This window comes from Anthonomus grandis, chromosome 9, assembly GCF_022605725.1.
Source record: "Anthonomus grandis grandis chromosome 9, icAntGran1.3, whole genome shotgun sequence".
In the NCBI taxonomy this organism is placed as follows: domain Eukaryota; kingdom Metazoa; phylum Arthropoda; class Insecta; order Coleoptera; family Curculionidae; genus Anthonomus; species Anthonomus grandis.
The window spans coordinates 10,037,527-10,064,334 of record NC_065554.1 but is presented as its reverse complement, the minus strand read 5'-3'; the positions used below and the strand labels follow the sequence as shown (position 1 = coordinate 10,064,334).

General features: G+C 33.2%; 1 protein-coding gene across 4 annotated transcripts in view; it reads left to right on the top strand.

Moving 5' to 3' along the window:
- The window catches only part of LOC126740641 (titin-like), a 216,822-nt gene that overhangs the window by 120,808 nt on the left and 69,206 nt on the right, over window positions 1–26,808 (top strand). For all 4 annotated transcript variants that reach the window (XM_050446754.1, XM_050446751.1, XM_050446753.1 and 1 more), the window contains 10 exons: window positions 3,167–3,289; window positions 10,852–10,998; window positions 17,506–17,657; window positions 17,708–17,835; window positions 17,892–18,080; window positions 18,138–18,394; window positions 18,456–18,636; window positions 25,961–26,211; window positions 26,267–26,469; window positions 26,523–26,673. In XM_050446754.1, the coding sequence (XP_050302711.1) occupies window positions 3,167–3,289; window positions 10,852–10,998; window positions 17,506–17,657; window positions 17,708–17,835; window positions 17,892–18,080; window positions 18,138–18,394; window positions 18,456–18,636; window positions 25,961–26,211; window positions 26,267–26,469; window positions 26,523–26,673 (1,782 nt within the window). The remainder of the gene's footprint in view (window positions 1–3,166; window positions 3,290–10,851; window positions 10,999–17,505; window positions 17,658–17,707; window positions 17,836–17,891; window positions 18,081–18,137; window positions 18,395–18,455; window positions 18,637–25,960; window positions 26,212–26,266; window positions 26,470–26,522; window positions 26,674–26,808) is intronic.

Sequence of the window (26,808 nt, the reverse complement as noted above, 5' to 3'; positions counted from 1 at the left end):
TATTGTAGATTATATGATTTATATATAATCTATCAGATTATGTATAAATAAAATCATGCGCAAAGCCAGGTATAATAAATTTTGTAGACAATCAGAGAACTGTGAAAATGTATTAGGTACTTTTTAAAATTATTATTCTAAAACCCGTTGTTTTTTGTAATTTATTTAAGGCTTCAGGCGTCTAGTATGCACATAAAATGTATGCAAAACGAATGAGTAGGCGTAAAATATTATCAGAAAAACATATATTCATTTACTGCCAATATATCAAGAATCTGTTATTTTAAAATGTTACACTTCAGCCATTGCAATGGCTATTTATAACGGAAGTTCGTAATGTATTGTGTATTATACTTATACTAGTCAGTCAACCTGTCGACTATAGTACGTGTAGGTATATAAAAATAAAGTAACCCAATAAAGAAATAGAAAGGACGTGGGCTTGAAATCTTATTTTCTTAATAATTCATTCAGAAAATAATGAGATGAGGTGTGACCTTTGAATAAAGTTAAGTTAAAAATTGATATAATTTTTGATTACCTTTATCTATAAAGTATCCGGAATTGGATGATAATTCTATTATAATTCTAAAAAAATCATTGCATATATAAAATCTTTTATGTTCTGTGAGTAAATTTAACTCATGAAAGCCACTAAATTAATTATAAACATATCATGTTGCGCTACAGATCATATTGCAGGGGGTTTTCAATAATCGTTGTGAAATTAAAACTGTATAAATAATCGTATCTAATTGAGAAGATTGCAACGAATATACAAATTTGTCATCGTTTTAGGCTTTTCCTTATGCTATAAAGACAGAACGTTGCCATAATAGGGTATACATGCCTTAACATAAATATAATGTCTTGCACAACCCACAACATCGACTTTTTAGGTTACGGGCGAGAATCTGCATATTTAGTATCTACTTTCGTTTTTCGGCATCTCGATTGAAGGTTTAATGTCTGGTATAAATAGTTATGCTTCGATAACTTATAAACATACAACTATAATAATACCTGTATGGATCACAAAGTTAAATCGGAAGGCTTATATCATTTTGTATCATCTATGTATTAATCAAGGTTAGTTAGTAATGCAGAAATGAAAAATTAATACTGTTCTTAATGTAGTCATAAGCTTTCAGATTTTATGTAATGGTCAACTTCTTTTCAACTTGTCAGTTTTACTTTAACAACATAAAGTAAATGTCTCTGACCCTGCTTTTCTTAGCTTATAGAATCTGCTATAACATTGGTATTTAAAATGTAGATCATGAAAAATAACATTTTTTACGACTTCTTTACAACCCAAAAATCTATATCAACGTTGTTAAAATTTGTTTTTTTACTACTGTGCGTAAAGTACTCACTTTACACACTTGTTACATAAATAACCATTTTCTCTGCTAAATAGTAAATGTTCAGTTTTAAATATGAAAATAGTTTTATGTATTGTGCCCCACATAAAAAAGATTTTTAAGGTAGAAACTGGCAAAATGTATGCAAATTCTCGAAAAAGACGGTTTTATCACAGAATAAACGATCTCAGATCTGAGATCTGAGATCGTTTATTCTGTGGTTTTATCAACTTTTTAGACATTCCGAGAAAATCGGAGATAGAACAAAAGAACTAGTTGTAAAAAGAGTACCCAAAACCACCTGCCCTAAAAATAATCAGGAAATTTATAAATATCTAAGTGAAAACTAAGTAGGATAACAGAAATGGCCAGTGCTAAAAATTAATTCACAATTATTTTCAGAAATTATCAAATTTATGCAGATGATCTATATGAATTATGGACTACTGACTACTGACTATACTCTCCATAGACCTATTTAAAAGTTTAGATATATAACAGATCTAAGAACACAATCGCGTAGCGTATATTTATCTGTGGATATATTGAGACTATTCAAACTATAAGCATTTGCCAGTATAAGGCTAAAATTCTCGTCGACACATAAGGAGTAAAAATAAAGCAATACTAAATAATAAGTAAATAATAAGCACTAAAGAGGACTTCTGGTATTGAGATTAAGAGAGACGGTGTACTGACATAATTTTAAAAACTCAATACTTTACCCTAATTGACCTATAAAAATTCAATTTTCTCTTAATCCGTTAAAATCACATCACATGATTCATTTAGATCGATGATCCGAATTAAACCGTATAAATACGCCTGAAATGACGAGTAAATTCTGTTGAAATTTATTTTGTCGAAAATAACAAAACAATAATTACCTGATTTGCTTAAAATAGTAATGAAACAAACTCTAAGTCAAGGGTCTCAAATTTACTAACATAAAAGTCAAAGGATTGCACGTGTTTCGCCCATACTAGGCATCATTAGATCCACTTGTGCATTCACTAATAAAAAGAAAGAAAAAAAATAGATAACAACACTATATGATACACGGCAAGGGTGCAAATTAAGTTAAAATTGGCAAAATCGGACGGGGACTAGTAACTACATGTATGATGATGCTTAGTATGAGCGAAACACGTGCAATCCTTTGACTTTTAGTTTTAATAAATGGGAGACCTGTGACGTAGTTTGTTTCATTACTATTTAATGAAATCCGGTCTCTTTAAGAAAGGCTATTTCTTGAAAATAAATACTTAATAAAGAAACAGAAATTAGAAGTCTTAGAATATTTGTTATAAATCAAACTTTATCAATTTAGTTTATAGTACATCATAGGAGTTATGATTTGAAGCAATAGATAAGTGTAAAATATTAGATCTTAATCGTACAAAATAGAAATGTTATGAGCATTTTATGACAAAACTGATTAGAAAAATTTATTTCGTTAAAAGTATGACACAATTACTGCAGAACCTTGACCAATTAAACATATTTGAACTAATATATTAACAGAGGCTCTATATTTAAATAATGAAAATCTTAAAGACCTTCTTTATGAGCATGCATGCTCATAAATAAGGGATTTTGCTTAAAAAGATTCTTCTCCCTTCTGATTATTATGTAATTCCAATTGGTTTATATTCAGGATTATTTTACCTGTGCATTTAAATAAGTTCTTATTAAATCGCTGTTTTATACTAACCAAATTATAAAATTATATGGATTTAATTCTTTCGGAAGTTTTTAATTTCTGATTTATTAGACATTGAAATAGATTATTTTATTTTTAGTGTGGAGATTGGATCAATTTAAAAATATTGGAAATAACGCCAGAGCTGACGACCTTAGGAAACACACTCGCCGAAGCACTGCAACTTCAAAGTGCTCATAATGAAGTCCTCCGACAGTTACAAGTAAGTTCAAAGCTGTAAAAGATAACAGGTATCTAGATTTTTAATTAGAATAGAAGAGATTAATTAGAAATTTCTTCTTTTATAATTTTAATTATAAAAGAAGAAAGTTAAACCTCCTTTATAATAATTGCTAATCTTAAAAACGTGCACTAGATTTGTGGACGGGTCTTTGTGTCTCTATTATTGTCTTATTACTACCCATAACGTTAAGATTATATTATTATTATTATTATTATTATTATTATTATTATTATTATTATTTTGGATACCCTGGAGCATTAAATATCAACGCAGTCCGTAGGATTATTTTCATAAAAATCCATTCGGTAGACATTTTTTGCGTTTAGCATGGATACTTCCGGAAATGATAACTTTTATGGTAATTTTAACTTATATAGCACAGTTTTATAAAAGGTAAAAACACAACTATATGTGTTATAAAAGTGTATGACCAGCATCTTTGGAATAATGGATGAATTTTTCGAATTATATAGCACAGTCACCTAGGTGAAGAAATATGTAGGTAGATCTGAAAAAAAGATGGTTGCGTTAATAGGACTAAAGATCATATCATTAATAATATTCTTATTATTTATAAAAAAGTCTTATATTTTGCTATTTAGAGTCAATATTTTGTGCAAAGAACAATACTGGAAGGAGAAAAAGCTCTTAGGAATAATGTAAATAACACAAAACCAAGGAACTAACCCAATGTGGATATATCCAACATTTGGAAGGCTCGGAAATAAGTGTATTTCCACCAAGCGTAGAATCGCCCACCTCTACGCCTCCACTTCGAATTTACGGTCTTCACTGGGTTGGCCCATCCTGTTAATAAATGCTTGCATATGGTTCCAGTTCAGATCTTTAAGATCTCCCAGTTAGTATTCTCAACAAGTTTTTGATCCTCTGTCGGCTTTTTGTCGGAAGTCACCTTACTTGAGAGTCATCATGATCTGGTATCATCTTCTTGGCCTGCGTACATCTTTCTGTCCTTCTCCAATTCTTCCTTGTTTTTTCCCAGGCCCAATTATTAAGTTGTTAGGTACTTAGTTTTTTGTTGCGGTCAACACACGGATAAGGGCTTACGAAGGGGACATTGGAAATGGAACTTTACTAATGAAACCTTTTGCTCTCGCCACTCTGGTGTCCTGGGACCCACCTTAGTTTCACTTCCTTGTGTGCTGCCAGTCTTTCGAATGCGTCTATGCACTTCTGGACTAGCACTGAGCAGGCCCTGGGTTTTTGGATCGCCTTGTGTGCATTTCCGTTTGTTTGCTAATTCAAGTATAGCAAACACCCCATCTTGGAAAACTGTGGTGTTTTCCTAGTGGATCGGATATGTGGAACCCTGTGTTCGTTTCCATCCTGTACACTCCGGCTCCGACTGACCTGGTGCTTTTAATCCATGATGCACCATTGTACCAGGCCTGGAAATCGTTTAGCTCCTTGGTTTGTTTCGTTGACCATTTTGCCTTTGTCAGGATTTTCACCCGAAAACATTTTTAAACCTTAAATTGCCACTTGCTGTAGTATATCTGAATATCAGAATTGGTATGTTCCTACACATCCTGAGAGTGGTCGTCATACGGCCTTGTCTTAAGTGTACATTGTGCCATTCTCCCCTATCCTTCATCCTCTTATATGCCGCCATGACCTCCCTTTCAATCCAGACTCGGAGTTTCAGTGGCCCATTAAGAATGTTTAGAGGTGTGGCAGGTATTGTTCTCATGACTCTAGTAATTCCCAAACACACCAGTATTTGCAGTCTAGCCAGTTTTTGGGCGTTGGTGACGTTTAATGCTCAGGCCACCATACCAAGGATCCGTATGAGTAGTATGACTACAGCATAAAGCCACTGGAGTTTTATACCTCATCTTATATCTAATATTCGCATTACCATATTGGGGCTGTTGCCTTATTTACTACCTGCTCTATGTTAGTTTGATGTCTAAAGTAACTCCCAAGTATTTGACCTGTTGGCCCAATGTTTTAGGCGAGCCTGATACATAGTGGGAGGTTTAAAGCCTATCAAATTTTTCCTTTTAGTAAACAGAATGAACTCGGTCTTCTCTGGGTTGACCGACAGCCCTGTCTCGTGACATCACTGGTCTATCATCCTACAGGTGGCTTGCATGCGCTCACCGGCTGTGTTCACGAATTTGTCCATGATTATCACTAGCCCATCAGTCGCGCATGCTTGTGCATAGAATCCTTCAAGTTCTAGCTTCATAAAAAGACTGTTCCTCACCAGGCACCAGAGGTGTGGCGAAAGGCAACCCTTCACCCTGGTCTCGACACGACAACCTCCTAGTGTAGCATTGATCTTCTGGTCTTATAGCACCGTTTTGACCCAGCTAACCAGGTGTGCTGGAGTACCCCTAGTCAAAAGCGCATGGCAGAAATGATCTGTTTTCACATTATCAAATGCTATTGCTATATATGCAAGTGCTATTTCCTTATTCTCTATAGCTTTTTAAACCTTGCTCAGTACCGAGCGAAGCGCCTGACTTCCGTTTCATGTAGGCATGCTGATTTCTATGTAGTGGCGATTCTGTTAAAATCTCATCTGTTATATACTTCTCTATAACCGTTTCTATAGTCTACATTGGAAATGGAATTAGGCTTATTGCCCTAAAGGACTTGGGTTGGTGGTAGTCTTTGCCCGGTTTTGGGATAAAGACTACATCTGCCGCCCTCCATGTCAATGTAACATATCCCAGTGCAATACTTGCCTCAAGAACTCTCTTTAAGTTGGGGAGTATAGTTTTGAGGCCTACCTTGTTTGACCTAGTGGCAAGAATTCATAATGCACTGTGCCGAAGAACACACATAACCTTCACATTCGATGGTATTTGTCGAGTCTTTTTCGATCTGGGCGATCCAGAATGTCTCCACTGAGACGACTGCGCCTTAGTTTTGACGCCATAAGACTATGTTTCATCGCTGTTTTTGTTTAAAAGTCAAGTTTATTTCCAACTAGATTCTCCAAGCCCGCGAAACTTAAAAGTTTTCGTTATGTTCTGAACACACCTCGTATAGGACTGTAAAATGGTAGTTAACTTGGAATAGTGGATAACGGTTGAAGATACCAAAAAGTTAGTATTGTTTAAAATTAACTAAGTCTGAATTCTATTACTTCTTAACATTTAGTGGTCTACCACCTTCCAAAATAGAAAAATAAACAAAGATTAATTATTAAAAACATATTTGTGATATTAAACCAAACTTAAAAAAGTCAACGTTTTATTACGGTTCTATATTATTATTTTTTTGTACCAAAAAGGTTTCAGATATAATTTGAAAATACCCTTAGCCAGCACCAGAAAAGGTAAGAACCAATTTAACGAAAATGTTTGCTCAAAAATAGAAAATATATTTATTTGACTGTACTGCCTAGAAAATTACTACTCTCAAAATAAAAAGCATCAACCAATAGATTTTCAATTTTCCTACCCTTGCAAGTTCAATACGGTCAATAATATGTCAAAATATATAAGTTGCAAAACGTTTATTTTGTACAGCAACGTTTCTTCCAAAATATTTACCATTATAAATATACGCGTGATAGCTTAGTAATATTTTTTATTACATAAATAGTCTAGATTTAAAGTCTTTTTATTCCTATAGTTTAAAACTAGGTCAATAATTTACAGTTTACTTCTAACCAATAAAAAATTAAAATAAGATATTTTTAGCTCTCAAGCGTCAGTTATTTTGGTTCATATAAACATTAACCGCTGTTTCATTATCGCAAATGGGCCGCAGTTACGTTTAAGCAAACGGCACCAAAATAGCCTCACTAGAGTTTCAAATGAGTTACAGCTGTACATACATTTTTGAATATTCAAAAAGCTATTAATGCTGAAATTTTGATGAAATAATAATCCTTTGTGTAGCTGTTTAATGACATGATCAGTCACGCCTCTCTAGCCAATTCTAGTGGTTTAAAAAAATATTAACTGCAATATATCAATAGGACGTTTACGGGCACCTTGACCTTTCGTAAGAAGCTTGGATGGATACCTATTATAAAATGCATTTAAGATACCATGCTGTTGTTGTTTTGTTTTAGTGATTTATTTTAAGTTGAAATTTTTCAAATTAGTTTAAGTAAGAGTTCGGAGGTGCTAAGAGCCCAATTAACTAGATATAATTTCTTTTAATAGAAATAAAAGGAATTTAGAGACAATGATCGTATAACATTAATTGATAAACAAGTCATGTTATTAATAAAAGAGAAAGCATGAAAGAGAACGATTTATTTATTATTATTGCGTATTTGGCCGTAGCATCCTTATAAAGGGAATTTTTACTTTATTTATTGATATTGGAATAAAAAACAGTTTTGCTTCCTCGTTTTAGTTAGAACTTATTTCCTATTTCAAATGCATCTATTATTCTTCGATTGACCATTTTTAAAGTATAGGTCTCAGGCAGTAGGAAAGATCAAGGAGTTTAGTAATTTCAGTAAGCTTCAAACTTAAGTGGTCTCACCCGCAAAGGCGTCAAGTGACCACTTAAGTTTGAAGCAAAGTAAATGTAAGTTTTTTCTTTTTGGTAGGATGCAATCTAGGAACACCTTCGAAAAATTTATTCAGGTTAATGCGAATGGTCAACTGATTAAATGTAGTAATGTGGCTAAAAATCTGAGTTTTAATAAGCATATTGATCAATGTATAACAAAGATGACCTTTATTAACTTCAAGATACTTTACAGCCTGATGCAGCTCCTTAATAAAGATCCAAGGAAAGTTTTATTTGATAGTCGCATGTTATCTGAATTCATTGGATATCATTCATTTGATACGGATGCATGTGGTCCATACCTCCTAGCAAGTGATTCAAGACGGGTTCAATATATTCAAAACTGTTGATAAAAATTGATAGAGGTGTGACAGACTATCTTTATCAGAATTTGAGTCTGAATTATGTTATTATTATTTTTAGTACTATTATTATTATTTTTCTGTTTTAGCTCGCTAATAGCGGTGTTGTTAATTTCATCGGCCTGAAGGCAAGATGAATTTTGCTATGGTAGATTTGGGAACTTTCGAACAATGTTGCATGTATTCAGTATAATAGATTTCTGTATAGTGACAATCATCCAGGAGGAAAGACCCAATGCGTTAAGGTTTTTGGACAGTGTTAAAGGGACAATTTCAGTGGATGAAATAACTAGAGGGAGTATATATATATCTTGCCTCCATTGTTGTTTAATTTCGTGAGCTAGATCTGCGTATTTAGCAAGTATAGTGCGTGTCGTTTCTAGGACGTTATTGGTATTTGGCACTGCTATGTCAATTAGAAAGGTTTTCTTTTGGGCTTTGTTTATTAAGATTATATTTGGTCTGTTTGAAGTCAGCGTCCTATCGGTCAAAACAGTTCTGTCCCAGTAGAGGCGAAAGTCGTCATTTTCAAGTACAATTTCTGGTTTGTACTGGTAATAGGGGCAAGTTTCGCCAATTAGATGTGAAAGTTTTGCTAGTTCTTGATGAGTAATTTTTGCCACACAGTTATGTCGGTTCAGATATTCGGTAGCTAATAGAGATGTGCGTCCTGATGTTATATGTTAAATTGTCTCCGATACGCGCAGACATTTTCTACATCGATCGTCGATTACTTTCTCATCTTTAGTAATGTACTTAATTTCTTGGAGGAATCACTTGGTCTTGTATGTATAGCCATCATAAAGCCTTCAGTTTCAGGAAATAGATCTCCATGAGTCAACCAGTAGTTCGACGTTTCATAATCGACACGTTCGGCATTAAGTTCGTGAGGATGCTTCCCGTGTATTGCCTTCTGCTTCCATGTGTTAACTTAATACTGGCTGTGTGCTCTGATCTTGTTACAGTAATGTGTTCTGCTATAAGAAGCTGCAAGAAGATTCAAGGGTGTGTATCCGTTATCCACTAGCACCACTGCTCTATGAAGAGAAGAGGTTTCCCTCATAGTGAGGAAGTATTTCAGAAGATCTGCTACTTGTTTTTTGAAGAAAAAAGAAATATCAGTTAGTCCTCTGCCACCCCTGGATCTAAGAAGAGTAAGTCTGTCGATGGCTGATTGAGGGTGGTGTGCTCGAAACGTCGTGAGGGTTGTTCTGGTTTTTCTCTCAATCTCCTCTATATCAGTATTTGTCCACCTAATGACTCCAAAAAATACGTTAAGGCAGGGATAGCGTAGGTATTAACCGCTTTAATCATGTTCTTACCATTCAGATAAGTTTTTAAAATTTGCTTAAGACGATTGATATATTCCTTTTGGAGGTTCTGCTTCATTTGCTTGTGCTCTGTATGGGCTGACTGATGTACGCCCAAGTGCTTTCAAGTTTCTCCTTCTTCCATAGCCCGAATGAGACTACCATCTTGTAATTCAAAGTTGTTAGTGTTGTGTTTACCTTTGATAACTGTTTGAGTTTTGCATTTATCGGTACCAAAGCTCATTTTAATGTCGTGGGAAAATATTTCAATTGTTCACAGCAATGAGTTAACATGTCCTAGCATAGACTTTGATATCATCCATGTACATTAGATATGTAATATTATATAGGTTTTCCCTGTTGTCTTTAACGGTAAATCCATGTTGACTTTGATTAAGCATATGAGAAAGGGGATTCAGAGCCAGACAAAACCAGAGGGGACTCAGGGAATCACCCTGGAAAAGGCCTTGTTATATTTTAATAGGTTCAATCGCTAAAGTTTCATTTCTGCAGTTAAGATTTAACTGTGTGGTCCAGAAACCCATCATATGTTTTAATAAATTAATAAGCGGTGGAGCGACTTCTCAAGGACCTTAAGTAGCCAAGTGTGTGGAACGGTATCGAAAGCCTTACCATAATTGCTTAATATAATAATAAGCTTGTTCCATAATTACAGTGTCTATAAGCAGTTTATAGATTGTAGGCAGGCAGGTGATTATTATTATTATAAAATATTTATTTTGCAAATATAAAATAAATATGTATTTGAAGAAAAAACTGAACTATTCAAAAATAAACCTACTTAAACGGTTCTTTTGATAGATAATTTTGAAAATTTTTTTCTCAGCCAAATTTAATTATGTGCTTCACTTTCATTTAAATCAATAGTGGCATGCTTTTGATGAAGTTATCTACAGCTTTCTGAGGTATCACATCCAAGGGAACTGTAGGTCACGTAGCTGTGTTCATTGGAATATTAAGCCTAATTTGTTGCGCAACATATCCTAGATGTGCTCGCATTATATTGTCTTAGTATTTTTTATTTATTACATATATATATATATATATATATATATATATATACAGATATATATATATAATTTATTATTTTGCCGAACGATTGATAACGTTAATATATCCTTTTTTATTGTTTGCATAATACAATTTTGTTATTATCGAATCGTTATATTTTGAATTTTTTTAAATATTTTTTTCCGTTTTGGCATTTTCTTCAAATAATTAATACTATTCAGAATATGAAAGAAAAATACTAGTATACTTGGAGCCTAATCATTAATAGATGTATGGTAAAAAACTAAATTATGTATTTTCTATATTTTTCTTACAGTTTTTTTATTTACAGACTAAACAAAGTCCAGTGGAGGAACTCCTTAGACAAGCAGATCAGCTCATTGCTACGCAGAGACCGAGAGCAGAAGTGTACGCAGCGATGGCTGAATCACTTGGCAGAGCCTGGAGGGACATTAACGCTACATTAGAACTTAGAAAAGTATGTTATTAAAATAAGGTTTATCTTGAACAATTTTTAAAATACATCTTAAAACCAATTTTAAAGGTAACATTTGATTTGGACTTTTGGTGGACAAAATTCTCAAAACTCATTAACATTTATTGTTTTGCTAATTTTTCTAATGAAAATTGGCAAAATTGTATGGCTATAGACTACAATCAAAATTATCTAGTATACTTTAAATTAACTAATATTTATTCCAGTGAGGTTTTTAATGTCTTCTTTCCTTGAATTTGCTACATAAAAATTTGGCTCTCTTGAATATTAAATATAAGGTGTTGTTGGTTTTTCTGCTGTTTAAACATAGACGTTATTAATATTATAATTCTACAAACTTATTTAAAAACTACAATAAATTAGACTTCCTAATCAAATACCATTGGTCTTTTATTGTCTGGTACAATAGTCGAATTTTAACTTTATATTTTTTTTATCGGTTTTCTTTAAAAAATTGTTGTGTAACTATTGTACATATAGTAGGGGATACCAGAGCAGGTTGTAACAAAAAAACCTTGATTTTTTTTCGTTCAATTAATTTAATTAATCAAATTTTTTTTGCATAAATGCCTACTGAATAAATTGGACAGATATTTATGACAAAATCTTTGTACACTAAACACCAAACTTTTTTGTAGTAAGTCTGAACCTTTGTAACAATTTGCTCCGCCTTGGAGTAAAAAGTTACACTATATGGGATAAGTTGTAACACATATTTTTCAATGCTCTATGTATTTATTAAGAAATGTATTTATTATTAAGGTATTTCGCATTTAGTGTTTGAAAATATTAAACAACATTTGGTATTAATATTAGTGTTCACCTATTATTTACAGTTAGAATCGCAATAATGGTAGATATATGAAAAACATCCATCTGTGCAAGCCCCATTTTGCATTCCCTGCAGCAAATCCACTTTTAGTTGTGAAGGTGGTAAACATTAGTAGGTACAGTAGTACTAACTAAATCTTCGAACTTGCCATGCCTTTATTTTTAAATTTAACACGACCTTTCGGTTGGTGTTATCAAGTGTAAACTAACAACAACTACTATTCTACGTGCTTCTATACTAATAATGTGCATAGTCCACGAACTTAATAAATGGACTGCCAATTCAATGAAAAGTAAATAACCACTACTAGGAGGCCGCCATTTTGCATGATTGTGTCCTTTCGATGTTGGTCACTCTGACAAATTTTAGTTGTTCTAATTGTAGGGAAACAAAACACTTAAAGTTTTTGAGACGTTATGTTTACAAAAATACAAAATAGAAAGTTACATATAGGTAAGAATTTAAGATAGTTGCGTTAGATCTGTGATTTTCCTTGTACTTCTTTAAGAATTTCGTTAAAATGTATGAAAGAAAGTAATCCTCACCTAAAATGAGAAAGTTTCAATCAACTTGGAATAGAGATGCATGTACTTTAAAATATTTGTTTTATTATTCTGATAATCTTGAATCTTATAAATGTAAACTTAAACTTGAATCTTATAAATCCTAATACCATGAAAATTATGATCTTTTGAAAATTTTGCTTAGATATAGATGATTTTATGAGGGTTTGTAATTAGCAAGGGTTTATATAGTGGAAATAAACAACTCTATTATTCTGTCATACACAACACAGACGGACAATTCAAAATAATTCGGTTTTGAGAAACAGTGAACCAAATATCTTTAAATAAAGATGGTGATACATTATTCACGTATTAAAAAAGGAGGAAGATACATTGCCTGTTCTAGATGATATACCCAAGCGTCGTTTACAAATCGCCAAAAACTAGGCAATCCGCTATACACACACTTCAAACGTCAGCGTCGTCAACTTCATTACCGTTATTCAATATATTTTTTGTTGGCAACACTAAAAATGTTCAGACTGGCCAACATCAAAAGGACACAAGTACTATAAAAATGGCGGCCCCCAGGCAGTGGTAATTTTTGGGTATCGTGGCCATATGCATTAGCAGTCCAGGTATATTTAGTTCGTGCCATAGTCATGTAGAACTTTTGGCAATGCGTAAAATGCATTATGTCGTACAGTGTCCTGACAGTAGAGGTCTCCAGATGTTGGGAATTTCGACACTGGGCTGGCTGAAGATTCCTTGATTTTGCGCGATGTATGTTGCTTCAAGAAATGTTTTTTATTTCCAGTGTTGTTCCTTACCTAGAATTTTTGCGTCTGCGCAATGTATGTTGTGGTTGTGGGACCAAGCGTGTTCTACAAGTCTAATCTAGAAACTTCCCCTGTTCGGGTCTATTTTTGGTACTCCTTTTTCCTAACTTCCAAGGGTCGTTTTGTCTCGCCAATGCATGAGTTTCCGCAATCACATGGCATTTGATACATATAGTTCTTGGTGTACACTAGGCTTTCTGCTTTGGTCTTCGACACTAAACCTCGTATGATTATATTCGACGTGAAGGCAGTTTTCACGTTAAACTTCCTAGCGATTCTCCTGATTTTCTGCAAAGTTCCTCTGATGTACGGGGTCGTTAAATATCCTGAGGATTCCTTTGGCTCTTGTGGTTGTCTTCTTTTTGTTATCACTATTTTCTTGGTTGTGGTTTCGATTTAGTGGATACCCATTTCATTGAAGGTCCCTGGTGGTATTTTCTATATCCTTTTAAGAGTCGTCACTGTGATTGGCATTCCTTTATATAGAGACTTGATGATTCCTACCCTTGTTGACGCTGGATGATTTGAGATTGCAGTAAACTGAAGTCTTAAGGCGCCCGTTATCGTTTCTCACAAGAACGTCTAGAAGATTCTTAAAAAAAATTCTTCTTCTGAGGAATCATTTGAAACTAAAACTTTTTTCTTCACTTTCTTATTAGATTTTATTATTTCTTTGGATTTTCGATTCTATTCTGCGTCTAGCGCACCTTTCTCTAGCGTAGTAGTAAGTATTGCCGACTTTCTTTTTCTTTTCTTGTCTTTAGATGTTCTTTGGAAAGTAGTTCCTTTGAGTCGTGATATTGAAGCAACTGGTTCTGGTTCACAAATTGGAGAGTCTCAGATAAAACTAGTTAGTAAATTAGATGTAGGAATGTCAGGAGTTTCTTTGGATGAGTCAACTAATATAGTAGCAACAAGTTTTAGCGCAACTACTTAAGACAATGTAGGAGGTGCTGATGGCAGAGCTGGTTGGTTCATCACACTTGACGGTAAAAACTCGTCATTCCGGAAATATCTTGATCAAAACGATCTATACCAGAAACCTTGAAGCCCTTCATTACATTTATTTATTGTGGTAATTGCTAACGTAAACGCATCTCAAACTAAAGGGGGAATATCATAAAGTGTCATAAACTTTCCAGGGTTGTTCTAAACTAACCGTTTTGCGCAGAAGATAAATATTTTTGAAACGGTCCAAATACACCTGTTCAATAGTTGGAGGCGGTGTGAACAATAGATCAAAAATTAAACCAATATCACCCAATTAGCTTTTGCGAAATTTATAGTTTTTTAAAATTCGATGTTTAAACATGTTATATAAATTCCAATGGAAGTGTTACAACTTACCCTGAACTTGTTTTTTTTCTATTTTTGCTTATATATATAGATAAAAAAATTACCATCAAATCACTAAACCTCAATCACTTTCCTCCGTATAATAACCCAAACTGTGACAGTTAACTAGTGTCAAAGAAAATAAATTTCAACCGATTGTAATATTAATTATTTCAAATTAAAGTGAGAGTTCAACATTTACTTACGTGCTCAAATTTTAATCACTTTGGAAATATCAATACAACTGATCTTCACAGTGTATGGATCACTATGTATGACGTAGGGTTGCCAAGTTTTAAATGCCGAAAAAATTTGGTGTGCTACAACTTAACCCGTGCAATCTGCTCCGGTCAATAACAATAATAATATCGGCATGCCCGATTTTGCTGTTACACTGCCTGCACTGTTGAATTTTAAAGTGTGTAACGTTTTTCAGTGCCGTAGAAGTGGATTCAACACGATTAAGTAGAAGTGTTCGAAAGAAATGATATGGGTATGAACTGAAATGATGGATATTGATTATAAAACTTTTACCCGTAGTTGGAAAAAATATAAGAAACATAATACATGAGAAACACAATCCTTTCTTTGTTCGATATTGGTCCTGGGTAAATGAGCGTATAAGTTTTCAATTCCGTACTCAGTATCCTCAAAAATTCAATGTTTGGGCTGGTATTTTGAGCAACCATATTATAGAGCTATCTTTTGTTGTACCACGAGTTTCAACAAAACGACTGTCCTGTTCATAATGCGGTTAAAAAATTTTTAACCAATACATTCCATAAATTTGGTACTAGTGGGACTAATGATATTTAATGGCCATCTCATTACCATATTTCGCCTTTAAGCACCTCTTTATTGGTAATGATCGATTCTCCAATCTGTATATATGTAAAGGGTGTTTTTTTTAGAGGCGGAAAACTTTAAATTGAAATTAAACACAAAATATTTTATTAATATGAACGAATTTGCTTTTATATTAAAGATTATTTTTGGCATTAATATTTAAAAATGATTTCGGGCATGTGACCCCCACGGCTGGCGCGTACGTGGCGTAATCTAGAGGTCCAATTTTCACACACTCTTTCCAGTACTGTAGGCTGTATTTCGGCAATCACGCGTCGTATGTTGGCTTCCAAGTGCTCAAGTGTTTCGGGTTTATCAGCGTAGACATGCGACTTAACATAGCCCCAAAGAAAATAATCTAATGGCGTCAAGTCGCACGAACAAGCTGGCCAGCTTACAGGTCCATTCCTTGAAATTATTCGTTGCTCGAATGTCTCCTGCAGTAAATTAATTGTTTGGCGCGCTGTATGGCACGTTGCACCGTCCTGTTGAAACCACATTTCTGCAACGCCTGCAACGGCTTCCAATTGAGGCACAAAAAAGTTGGTTATCATGTTTCTGTATCGCTCACCGTTTACTGTAACGTTCTGACCATCAGCATTTCTAAAGACATAAGGACCAATGATTCCACCGGTCCATGAGGCGCACCAAACGGTTAGTTTTTCTGAATGTAACGGTTTTTCGCCAATAGCTCGGGGATTCTCATCCCCATAAATTCGGCATTTCTGCTTGTTTACATAGACATTTAACCAAAAGTGTGCTTCATCACTGAACAAAATTTTCATATGAAATCGTGGATCAACAGCAATCTTTCCTTCCGCCCATTCAGCTAATGTACGGCGCAAAAGATGATCCTGGGGCTTCAACTCCTGGACAAGTTGAATTTTATATGATCGCAATGCGAGATCTTTGCGCAAAATTTTCCATAAAGTGGATGGACATAAGTTCACTTGTTAAGAACGACGACGAATTGACACATTTGGATCATTATCAACACTATGCTTCAAAGCAGCTATCGCTTGTTGCGTGCGCACTGTACGGCGTCTTACGGGTTGCGTATTGTCGACTAGAGTAAAAGTATTGCGAAGACGATATCCAAAAATAACCCAGAACTGTCAGGTCGGCTGTCATAAAAAACAGTGTTGCCAAATGAAAGTTCTCTGCCTCTAAAAAAAACACCCTATAGTTATATCTAGACCCAGGTTTTTTAAACTTACGCACCAATTCTATCATATACGCCTTATGTTCTAATCTTTCTTTATACATGCATCCTACTTTAGTTCCATAAAAGTAAATTATTTTTTACTCTATCGGCTATTTCAAAATTTTTGTTCTTAATTTCAAAGTAGAAATATCAAAATAACAATAGTAATAATAATAATCAACGGGTTTTTAACATCTTAAAAAGGTGTGCTATTGCTTTGGTTTTTTATATTATGTACACAATAATATACACACAATAGTCTAAATTTCAAGACAATATTTATTATTGTCTCATCAATAAGGTCCCATATTTCAACACTTTATAAAAAATTATAATTTAAACTCGATAAACTGTTATATTTTATCTCGAGTAACTATCAGTAGACGTATATATCTCTTATACGTCTATTGATTTTAAATTTTTACAATTTTTAATTACAAAACAATTTTCAAATTAATATTAACAATTTTAAAAAAGTGATTTTCTTTATATAGTTGAACAGTAAATTTTATGATCTTTGTAATGTGAGTAAATGTGCCTGATATAATGACTTTTTTATCTTTAATCTATTAGTTAATTTTTTCAACATTGCATATTTTATTAAAATATGCAATAAAACTGATAAGGATATGGTCAAGAAATCCTGACTATCTGTGATACTTTTTAATTAAAAATTTTGAAGTGATCGAAACAATAAGGGGCTAAATGAAAATTAATAACAGTAAGAACAGTTATCAAAAGATTGATTTCCACTCTTTTGTTACTCTCTTAAAAAGCTCACAGCAGCATACGATATAGTCTTTTTGCTCGTGAAATAGAGTAGATCATACAGGACCTTTTTTAGAACATAATTATTAATCTATTATTTAATTTCCATTATTTAAGATATTTTATATGTATAATCTTAAATAAATTATTTATTTTTAGGTTATATTAGACCTAAATGTCCAGTATCATACCAAAGCTCAAGAATTTTTCGAAAAAAATGACGCGCTTGAAGCAGCTTGCTCAGATCCCGTGGTACCAGTAGATATTGAGGCTGTGAAAACACTTTTAACAAACTTACACGACTTAAGGAGGTAAGAGTAGAAACAAATAATAATATTTAAATTAATCTAACATTTTACAGGTTACTTTTGGAGGCACTTATGGTAGCTCTTCAGTCCGGCAATAGTTTACTAGGGAAACTAAAGGAACTGGGAGCTGAAGGCACCCTGGACTCGAGACCCGAACGATTAGCGCAATCTATAAATAAAGGTTTAAGGAGCAAATTCTGATAATGGTTTTGTTCTAATATTGTATTGTTTTTTTAGCAATATCGCAAGTACAAGGGTGGTTAGACGAACTACATATTAAAAGGCAAATTTTGGAAACTATGTTTACGAAATCCAAGACGCAACTGGAGCAATGCTTAGCAATAGCTATATTAGCAGCTGACTTAAAAGAGCTCGATCAAATCATAAGAGACAGAAGCAATTTATTAGCAAGCAGTAACCAATTAGGTATGCTTCTTTCTTCCATTTTAATAAACATACTTTTATTAACCTTTAATACTTTAGGTGATTCATCGTCAAGTGCAGAACTATTATTACATGAACACCGCAAATTATTACCTGAAGCCAAACAGTTACAAGAGAGGGCATTAAAAATAACCAAAGCAACAGAAGAACTCGTTTTATCTGGTTGTTTTGCAGGAACTGAAGCTAGTCAACAGTCTTACCAAGTTTTATCTTCTAGTTCAGATTACTTAGCAGACTTACAAAAGAGGGAGTCTCTGCTGGAGCGAGTAATTGCATTCTTTCGAACAGCTCAAACTGTACGTAATTTAAATACTTCCAAATAAATATAAAATTCTATTTCAACACTCTATTTTAAAGGTTTTGGCCAAACTAGATCAACTAGAGATACAGTTAAAAGCAACTGATTTACCAAAGAGTTCCTCTAAGTTAGCTGATTTGCATGCACATTGTGCCAAAACGGTTGAAGATACTACAACGGTCCCAATAAGTGAAGGATATGCTATTCTAGATTTGGCTGGACATTCAGGAGCAACAGAAGGTAATTTGAGAAAGATATTTAAATAAAATATTATCAGTAATTCTATAATGTCCTCTCTTTTTGAAGCTAGTTCGCCAGTAGTTATTAAATGCTGTTAAATACTTGGTAACATGGTTTGAATATTCATTGCGCAAGCGTCGTCCATGCATACGTGGATTAAAGAATTTCAATATTTCCAAAATTTGCAGCCGAAAACTCTTCTAGTGCCAGTAAAATTACATCGTACCCAATAATTAAAGTGTACTCACCCTGCAACAAATAATAGTAATATCAGTAATTACTATTATTTGTTGCGGAAAATCGTTTTTTTAAGGTTATGTACCTAATGAGACTCTTACATTTGTTCGAGTTTTGCGTTTTTATCATAATCAAAAAAAGAAAACATTTGGAAATCAGAGACTAATATACATTTTTGTATGAACAGCTTGGTTATTTGTCGTATGTGCATCTGGACTGTTTAAAAATTAAGATGCACGGAGGAATTGATGTGGCACAATCCATGAATATTTAACGATTTTAATAATCGAAGGTCTACGCCATAATACGTACGAACGCCATAACGTGTTCCATAAGAAGTTCTTTAGTAAGTTTCAAATAGAGAGTGATGTCGTTAATGAAAAACTCGGCCAAAATAAAGGCTAAAAACTTGGCAGAGTAACTATTAATGAAGTTGGAGGAATTGAAGAAAAAATTTATCACGCGTGATCGTAACCCAAACAGCACATATCCTACAATAGATGTCCTGTATTGGTCCAAACTAGGTCGAAATGTCTTTGGATTAATTATGGACATCCTCTGGTTGATAATGTTGTATAAGCGAATGGACTATAAGTTATCTTTATGCAATGGGGTTTTATTATTTTGAGAAGCCATTGGACTAATATTCTTAGAGGTACATCAGACATCTATTAGTGGTCGAAACTATTAAACTCATATTTTTATATATACAGACGTTCTTCTTTTCTTAAAAAAATGTATAGGATATACTATCGATTTAGATAAATTTTAAGCTTATAATTAAAAAAAGTGAAAAGCCATTGTACGAACAGAAATGAAAAGCCACTGGACTGCTATTCTATTAAATTTATTAGACGTTGATCTCTCGTTGAAAACTGTCTTCATTTTAATTAATATATTGGACGTCTTACGGATTTACAAATATCTAAGTCTAATGGCTTCAGTAAAATAAGAAGTTATCCGTCAAACAATAATAAAAAGCCATTGGCCATTGGACAATTCCAATAGATGAGTTTAAAATGAAAACCAAGGTAGTACCATTTAATGGACCTATTTCGCAACTATATATGGATGTCCAGTGGTCTTTTTACACCAAAATGTATGTTATCATTGGACCTCCATCCATTGTTCGTAATTATTTGTATCACAGTAAAACAATATTAGTGTCCCATATATGTCAACTTTATTTTGTCAAAGGCTTATAACAAATTATAAACCCACCTTGTATAATAAACTTCCCAACGTTAAAGGCGTTAAAAAGTTTAAAGCTAAACTAAAATAGATCGCGCTCAATGATCCTACTCTTTTTCTAATTAGATAATTAGATCCTACTCTTTTTCTAAGATAGTAGTAGCACTATCTCTTTCTAAGCTAAGCTATCAGACTCTTTTTTAATTTTTCATTTTTTATGTCTGATCTCTTACTTCTTATAATATGTATATTTTTCCTAGTCTTTTAGGGGGAGTCGTGGGATACAAGCCCCAAGATAGACCTTTTGGGATTTAGACAATACTCCATCATCTACCATTAGGTTAAACTCTATCCTCATAATCCATAAATTTTTGTGTAGAATAGTTTAGTTAGGCTTAATACTAGGTTTTATACATACTAAGAATCAAGAATCAATTGGTAGTACTTTTGAATGAATGTAATAATAATATTTTGAATACTATAAATAAGGAACACATAAGGTATACATTGGACCCTCTATTTTACATATCCGTTTACATCAACAAATTATCTGTCGAATGGACAATTTCATTTAATGGTCCTATGGCTGGCAAAGTTTGTGACACTTGTATAATCCTATGGACATCCATTAGTTTTTTAAGAAATTAAACGGATGTCTACCATTTAATCAAAGAGAAAACCTTTGGATGTCTATTGGATAGATTTGTGCTGTCTGGAAGAAGTTTGTTGAATAAGCCATTAAGAAGAGCTTGTAAGAACATAGACCAGAAAAAAAAGACCAAAAAAATAGGAAAAAGATTAAAAGATATAAAAAAAAATACTTAAAAAATATAAAAATATTGAATTAATGGTTACTTTAATTTAAAACAAATGGCACTCTCTTAATAAACCTAGCCCAGCAGAAGAAAATTCAATAAAAAGCAAACCAGCTACTGAATTTGCAATAAGGAGAAGCAGCTTACGTGCCAATTTCATATTGTAATAGCACGAAGAAAAGACACCAGCAATATACAGGGTGATTCGCGACCGACTATATATACTTATGTGGAGTATAAGACATGCCTGGAGTATAACGAAATGAATATTTAAATTGATCAATTCGGCTTTATTATCAGCATATAGGGTGATTTTCGTATTTTGGTAAAAACTTGTTCGCCTTGTAGTTCCTAAACGGCTTAGCCGATTAGGATCCAAATTTTTTTAATTTTTTATTTGGATACAGACAAATTTCGGACATCTACACTTTTTGACGTTTAGAAAGTAGCAAAGTTCCAGGGTCGGATTCAGCCAATTTACAAAAGGGACCCTTTAATTGTAATGTATATACAGGGTATAAATTGGAATTGACTTTTTTGACTTTTTTTCCTAAAAACTGCTTAGTTTCTGAAAAAAAATATTTAATAACACTTTGTTGAGTAGCACACGAAAGGTTATGTACAAAAAAATCTTTAGTGACTTTTAGACGTGTGTACCAGACACACTTTTTTTTAGCGATGTGTAGCTCTTATGTTTGCCAATGCTTATTAGAAGCACGAAATATTGTTCTCCCTTTGCAATAAGTTTGTACGTTTCAATTGTAAAAATTACGTTATATACAAATAAAGGGTACAGGCTAAAAATGGGGAATGTCACTTTTTGCTCATTTTGAGCTGTTCAGTCCGTTCAACTTTTAATAGACAGAAGTATCACCTAGTACCATTATACAGGCGAAAAAAGGCTCGCCAGATATCGACAATTTAAATTAAGCTGTACTGGCTAAGAAGGAGGAGAGTCCGCGCGCCACATGCTAAGAAGGGGGAACGTCACAAATGCACGTTATTCAGGAACTGTCAGAAGCCTCTCTTGACTGCAGTTACTTTTATTTTCTGATTGTGTTTACCGGTTCTGGTGTTTATTTATTGTTCGTCAAACTTGTGGAAATATAAGTGACAAGTCGTATTTTAATATTGTAGTGCTAATAAACAGTATAAAATGAATCCAAGTGTCAGTGACAGTGAAGACTTTGTTGTTATGCAAGTTCAGGGAAAAAAGAGAAAAAGTTACGGAAGACTAACCGATGTTTCTAAAAAACGTTTGACATTCCACCTTTTTAACCTGTACCCTTCAAATGTTGAGTATGCAGATATCATATTTGTATACGGATTCTGTAATGATAACACAAGGGGCGCTTGGACTTACCATTTGCCTCAAAAGAATTACATATTGATTCCAAAAAAAAATTATTGAAACTAGTGACTTTCAATAACAATAAGAAAAAATTAAACATAAAATTCCCACCCACTTCAATACATTTTTGACATCTTCTAACTATCGCATGTATTGAAGCTGACACTTCATGAGGATTTTGCCCTATCATATTGCAGGCTTGCTGAATCCTTAGAATCAACTCTTCGCTTATAATTACAGTATTTGCGTAAACTTTATCTTTAATTCTACCCCATACGTAATAGTCTAGTGGATTAAGTTCCGGTGGCCACGCCATTGGTCCAATACCATTAACATGTTCATTATTTAAGTCATTTCTCAAGATATTATGGTAATGTGTTACCCCAGATCTCGTAAAAGAGAACTCATCCGTCCAAACAATCTTATTTAAAAAGATTTCTCCATTGAACTTAAAAGCTACTAGTAAAATATTATTCGTTTTTCCACTTCACCGAAATGACCTATCTGCAGCTGATATGCATATCTGTGTTCGTAGTATTTTAGACCTAGATGCTTTGCGAGAGCTAAGCCCGTAAGTATACGGTTATTTAGAATATTATTTTGACGGTTTTATTTTGTTCATTATTACCAAACAGGCCAAAATTCAAAACGCGAGCATTTGGGATTCTTCTATTAGGGTAGCGTCTGCAATATTCACGAACTGCTGCTTCCACATTTCTATCACAAAACCCTCAGCAAAAATGAATATTTGCGTATTCGTTGTTAGAAAGCGACATTGTTTAGAATATTACCTAAATAGAAGCAACTTTAATCGCAATGTTAATAATTAATATTTTGAAAATAAATGACCTAACATTCAAAACACTGTCATAATAAAATGCAAAAACACTGACAGTAATAATCTTTTTGCATTAAATTAAAAAAAATATGGTCATTTTTTGTTGCAAACTAAGCGAGGACAGAAACAGTTTTTATTCAAAATAAAATCACTGACGTACATTTTTTTTCAATAAAATTGTGCGAAGATGTTTCTGTACGCGAGGTTTTCTATCTGCCCTTTAATTTCCCGCTTTCAAAACTGGACTACCCTGTATATACATATGACGAAACTTGTAGGTACTCGTATGTATGAGTATAACTTATACTGCAATAAATTCGTATTATTGATATTAAGATAACAATTACAAAATGGCTTATTTATTAATAATAATACTTTTGCCAAAATTAAGCAGATAAAATGTTTTATTATGAGAAGATTTTTTGCAACTAAAAAACCCCTACGTATAGCTTACAAAAGAAAACTAACAAATTCTTGGAAGCAAAACGCAAGTCCAGTATAATAATGAATTATTATTATTCATAAAGCAACTTGTCTCTTGTACACATATCATGCATTAAACGGTGATTCAAATTAGGTTTTCATATTACACGTAATTTTTTGACAAAGGTTTTTTAACGACACCTCTAAACAGACATGAAGGAAGAAAAAAATTATTCATAAAGGAAAAATGCATTCCGTGATATATTTGAACTTTGCGGCACTTAATTGATCTTCTGAGAGACTTTAAAAACAAGGCAAACTGGATTCGTAGTTAATATTAAAGATGCTTGTTATGCTCGTAGAAGTCGCTCGAAAAACAAATGGCTATTATTAGAAATAGTATAGTCAAAAGACTAAGAAAATCAGTTCGTCATATATTACAATTAATCCTCACCTACTCCACTGCAAGCGGATTATAATAAAAAACTTATATCCAGTCCAGAATGATTATGTGGAAAATTCTGTAATGGTTAATAACGTTCGCTAACGCAACCTAATATAATTTATCTGCCAGTACTAATAAATATATTATCATCGAAAATCTCTGGCTTTACCAGATTATTGTTACATGAGCCATATTTTTGCCTACTACCGTGCGTATAGTACTACCGTTGATTGAATATTTGGAATATTCAATATATATCCCAAATATTCAATCAACGGTACTACGATTTTCAAGCATTAGGACCTGGGTTCAAATCCGTCTAATGTTATATAAATTTTTATTTACAAAGTTAGTTAGGTCAGAAAGGTGAGTTTGCTTTTAAAATATTATTATTTTTATATTAAAATATTAAAAATATTTTATTTATTACACGTTAAAATAATTATGTGTAGTATTTTTTTTTATGTTTTTCGGGTAGTAGACAAAATTTTATATGTTACTTGTATATTAAATCCCCCTTTTTATTTTATTTTATGGGAATTATCGATAAAATTCTTATACATAACATAAAATAAAATATATTATTTTATACATATGTAACAAAAATAACTATTTTAGAATATTAAATTTCATTTGTAAACGCGAATCAAATAACCATTAACATTTTTTTTAATTCAAAATATTCATCCATTATTCTCAAAGAGACTTAAGTATATAACCAAAGGGGGGGAGAAAGTAAACTCAAAATCCAAGTCTCATAAATCAAGCGTCTATTAAAGGTTACGCGTTTCGCCGCATTAGGGCATCATCAGACCTATCTAAATACAAAAACTATAGTCGGATTACCGAACAGATGGAGTAAATGATGTGCGCGAAATATAGGCCTGCCCATCGATGCAACCTTGACAGATTTAGACGAGGAGAATTATGCCTACTTATTTTAAATTATTTTACCGTACAGCTTTGCTTTGTAAGCAGCTTTTTTTTTAAATATAATACGGTCGCCTGTAAAATGGGTCCAAACCGATTTTGGGTTGTGAGGTAATGATATAATAATCTCTTTTAAGTATTGTGTTATGCAAAGATATGTTAATATATTGGGGTTTACCGAAAAGGGATAGGTAATCTTTTTAAGTAATCGTGCCAGGTCAAACATTTAGGGTGTAATTGGCCAGGTTCATCAGAACCGAGCACTACCTGAGCGCTGAAAGTTTTGCCTATAATAGTAAGGACCAATAAAAATTGTCATACCTGAGCAACAATCGAGCGCTCCAGGAGCGCTTTTTTCTGATGAACCCGGCCAATATAAAATATAATTTTATGATCATAATCTGGTTTTGAGAATTACTTAAGTTGCTTTTATCTTTTATTAATATGTATATATTTATATATGTTCATAATCACTTCCTTTTCAGCAATGGTTTTCATACTCTTTTCTTGGGGGGTGACAATGGGGGTGTACGTGGCGTGTCAGCCATTATTTGTTAACAAACAAATTAACAAAAAAATAAACACAATCTCAACTTTTCAATATTGCGAAGATTCAAATATTCGAATAGCAGAAAATTCAACCAAAACGATCTAAAGCCGCTCGACTAATAAAATTAAATAAAACCCCAAGTCATGAACCCTATCGAGGCTCTAGGCCACACCTCCGGCGCAGAACGATTATGTGACCACTCCATCTATTCGGTAACACAAGTATACACACTGACTCACGCTAATATAAATAAAAATATAAAATAAAATAAGTTTACACCATCGTGTATCGTTATTAACGTTATATCCTAATGCGGCGAAACGCGTAACCTTTAATAGACGCTTGATTTATGAGACTTGGACTTTGAGTTTACTTTCTCCCCCCTTTGGTCATTTTTTTAATGACTGCCTTCAGTAGATAATTTTATTAATCCAATATAATGCATATATTCAATTTCCTATAGAAAAATGGTAATTTTTTTGTTTAAAGCACCCAATTTGCTTGGTATTAATTTATTTTGGCTTACAACAATATTATTTTTTAGGTGTAAAGAAAATGATTCAAGAATTAGAAAACATGAAAATTATATTAAGCGGACTATGTACTGCTCACAGAGAAGAAAATAAGCGACTAAGCCTTGCTCTGAATAACTTCTATGAAAAACATGATGAGATATACAATTGGCTAGTAACTATCGCAGAAGCATTTTTACAAGGACATCAAGATACTGGTGGAGACCTACGATTAGCTGAAGACTTTTTGCAGTTGCATAATGAATTACAGGTTGACTTACAGGTAAAGATTCATTACTTATGTAGAAGTCTTTCTAAATAGTTTTGTAACATTTTAGACCAAAGGTAACGAAATCAATCAACTTCTTCTCACTTTGCCTCCAATTCTTGAGTACCTGGAAGATGACGAGCGTAGAGATGTAGATTCAAAAGTTGAAGGTTTACACAACCGTTGGATGAAGCTGAAAAGCCTAATAGAAAACAGGCTGCAGCTAGCTAGAATTTACGTTAAGTTTCATATGGAGGCGGATATAGTGAATAGGTTAGTTAGCTAGATTGTAAATAAAAATTTTCTAACCATATAATTTGTTAAAGGGAAATGGATAATTTAGAAGCATCCCTTCAGGGAAAAGAAACAGTGGATGAAGAGACGATGAAAGTTATTGAGGAGAAGTTTGAGTCAATAGTTCCTTACTTCCAGTCAGCTAAGAATACAGGATTGACTTTTATTAGTGAACTTAAGAGGGTAAGTAATAAATTAAGTTATAAAGTGCCATGTATGCACGCGTTCGCAACTCCGGTATACTAGGATATAGGGTGAGATTAGGAGTGTTTATCCACTTTTAAAGGAAAGAGACGGTGTTCAGGCATCCTACAAGCC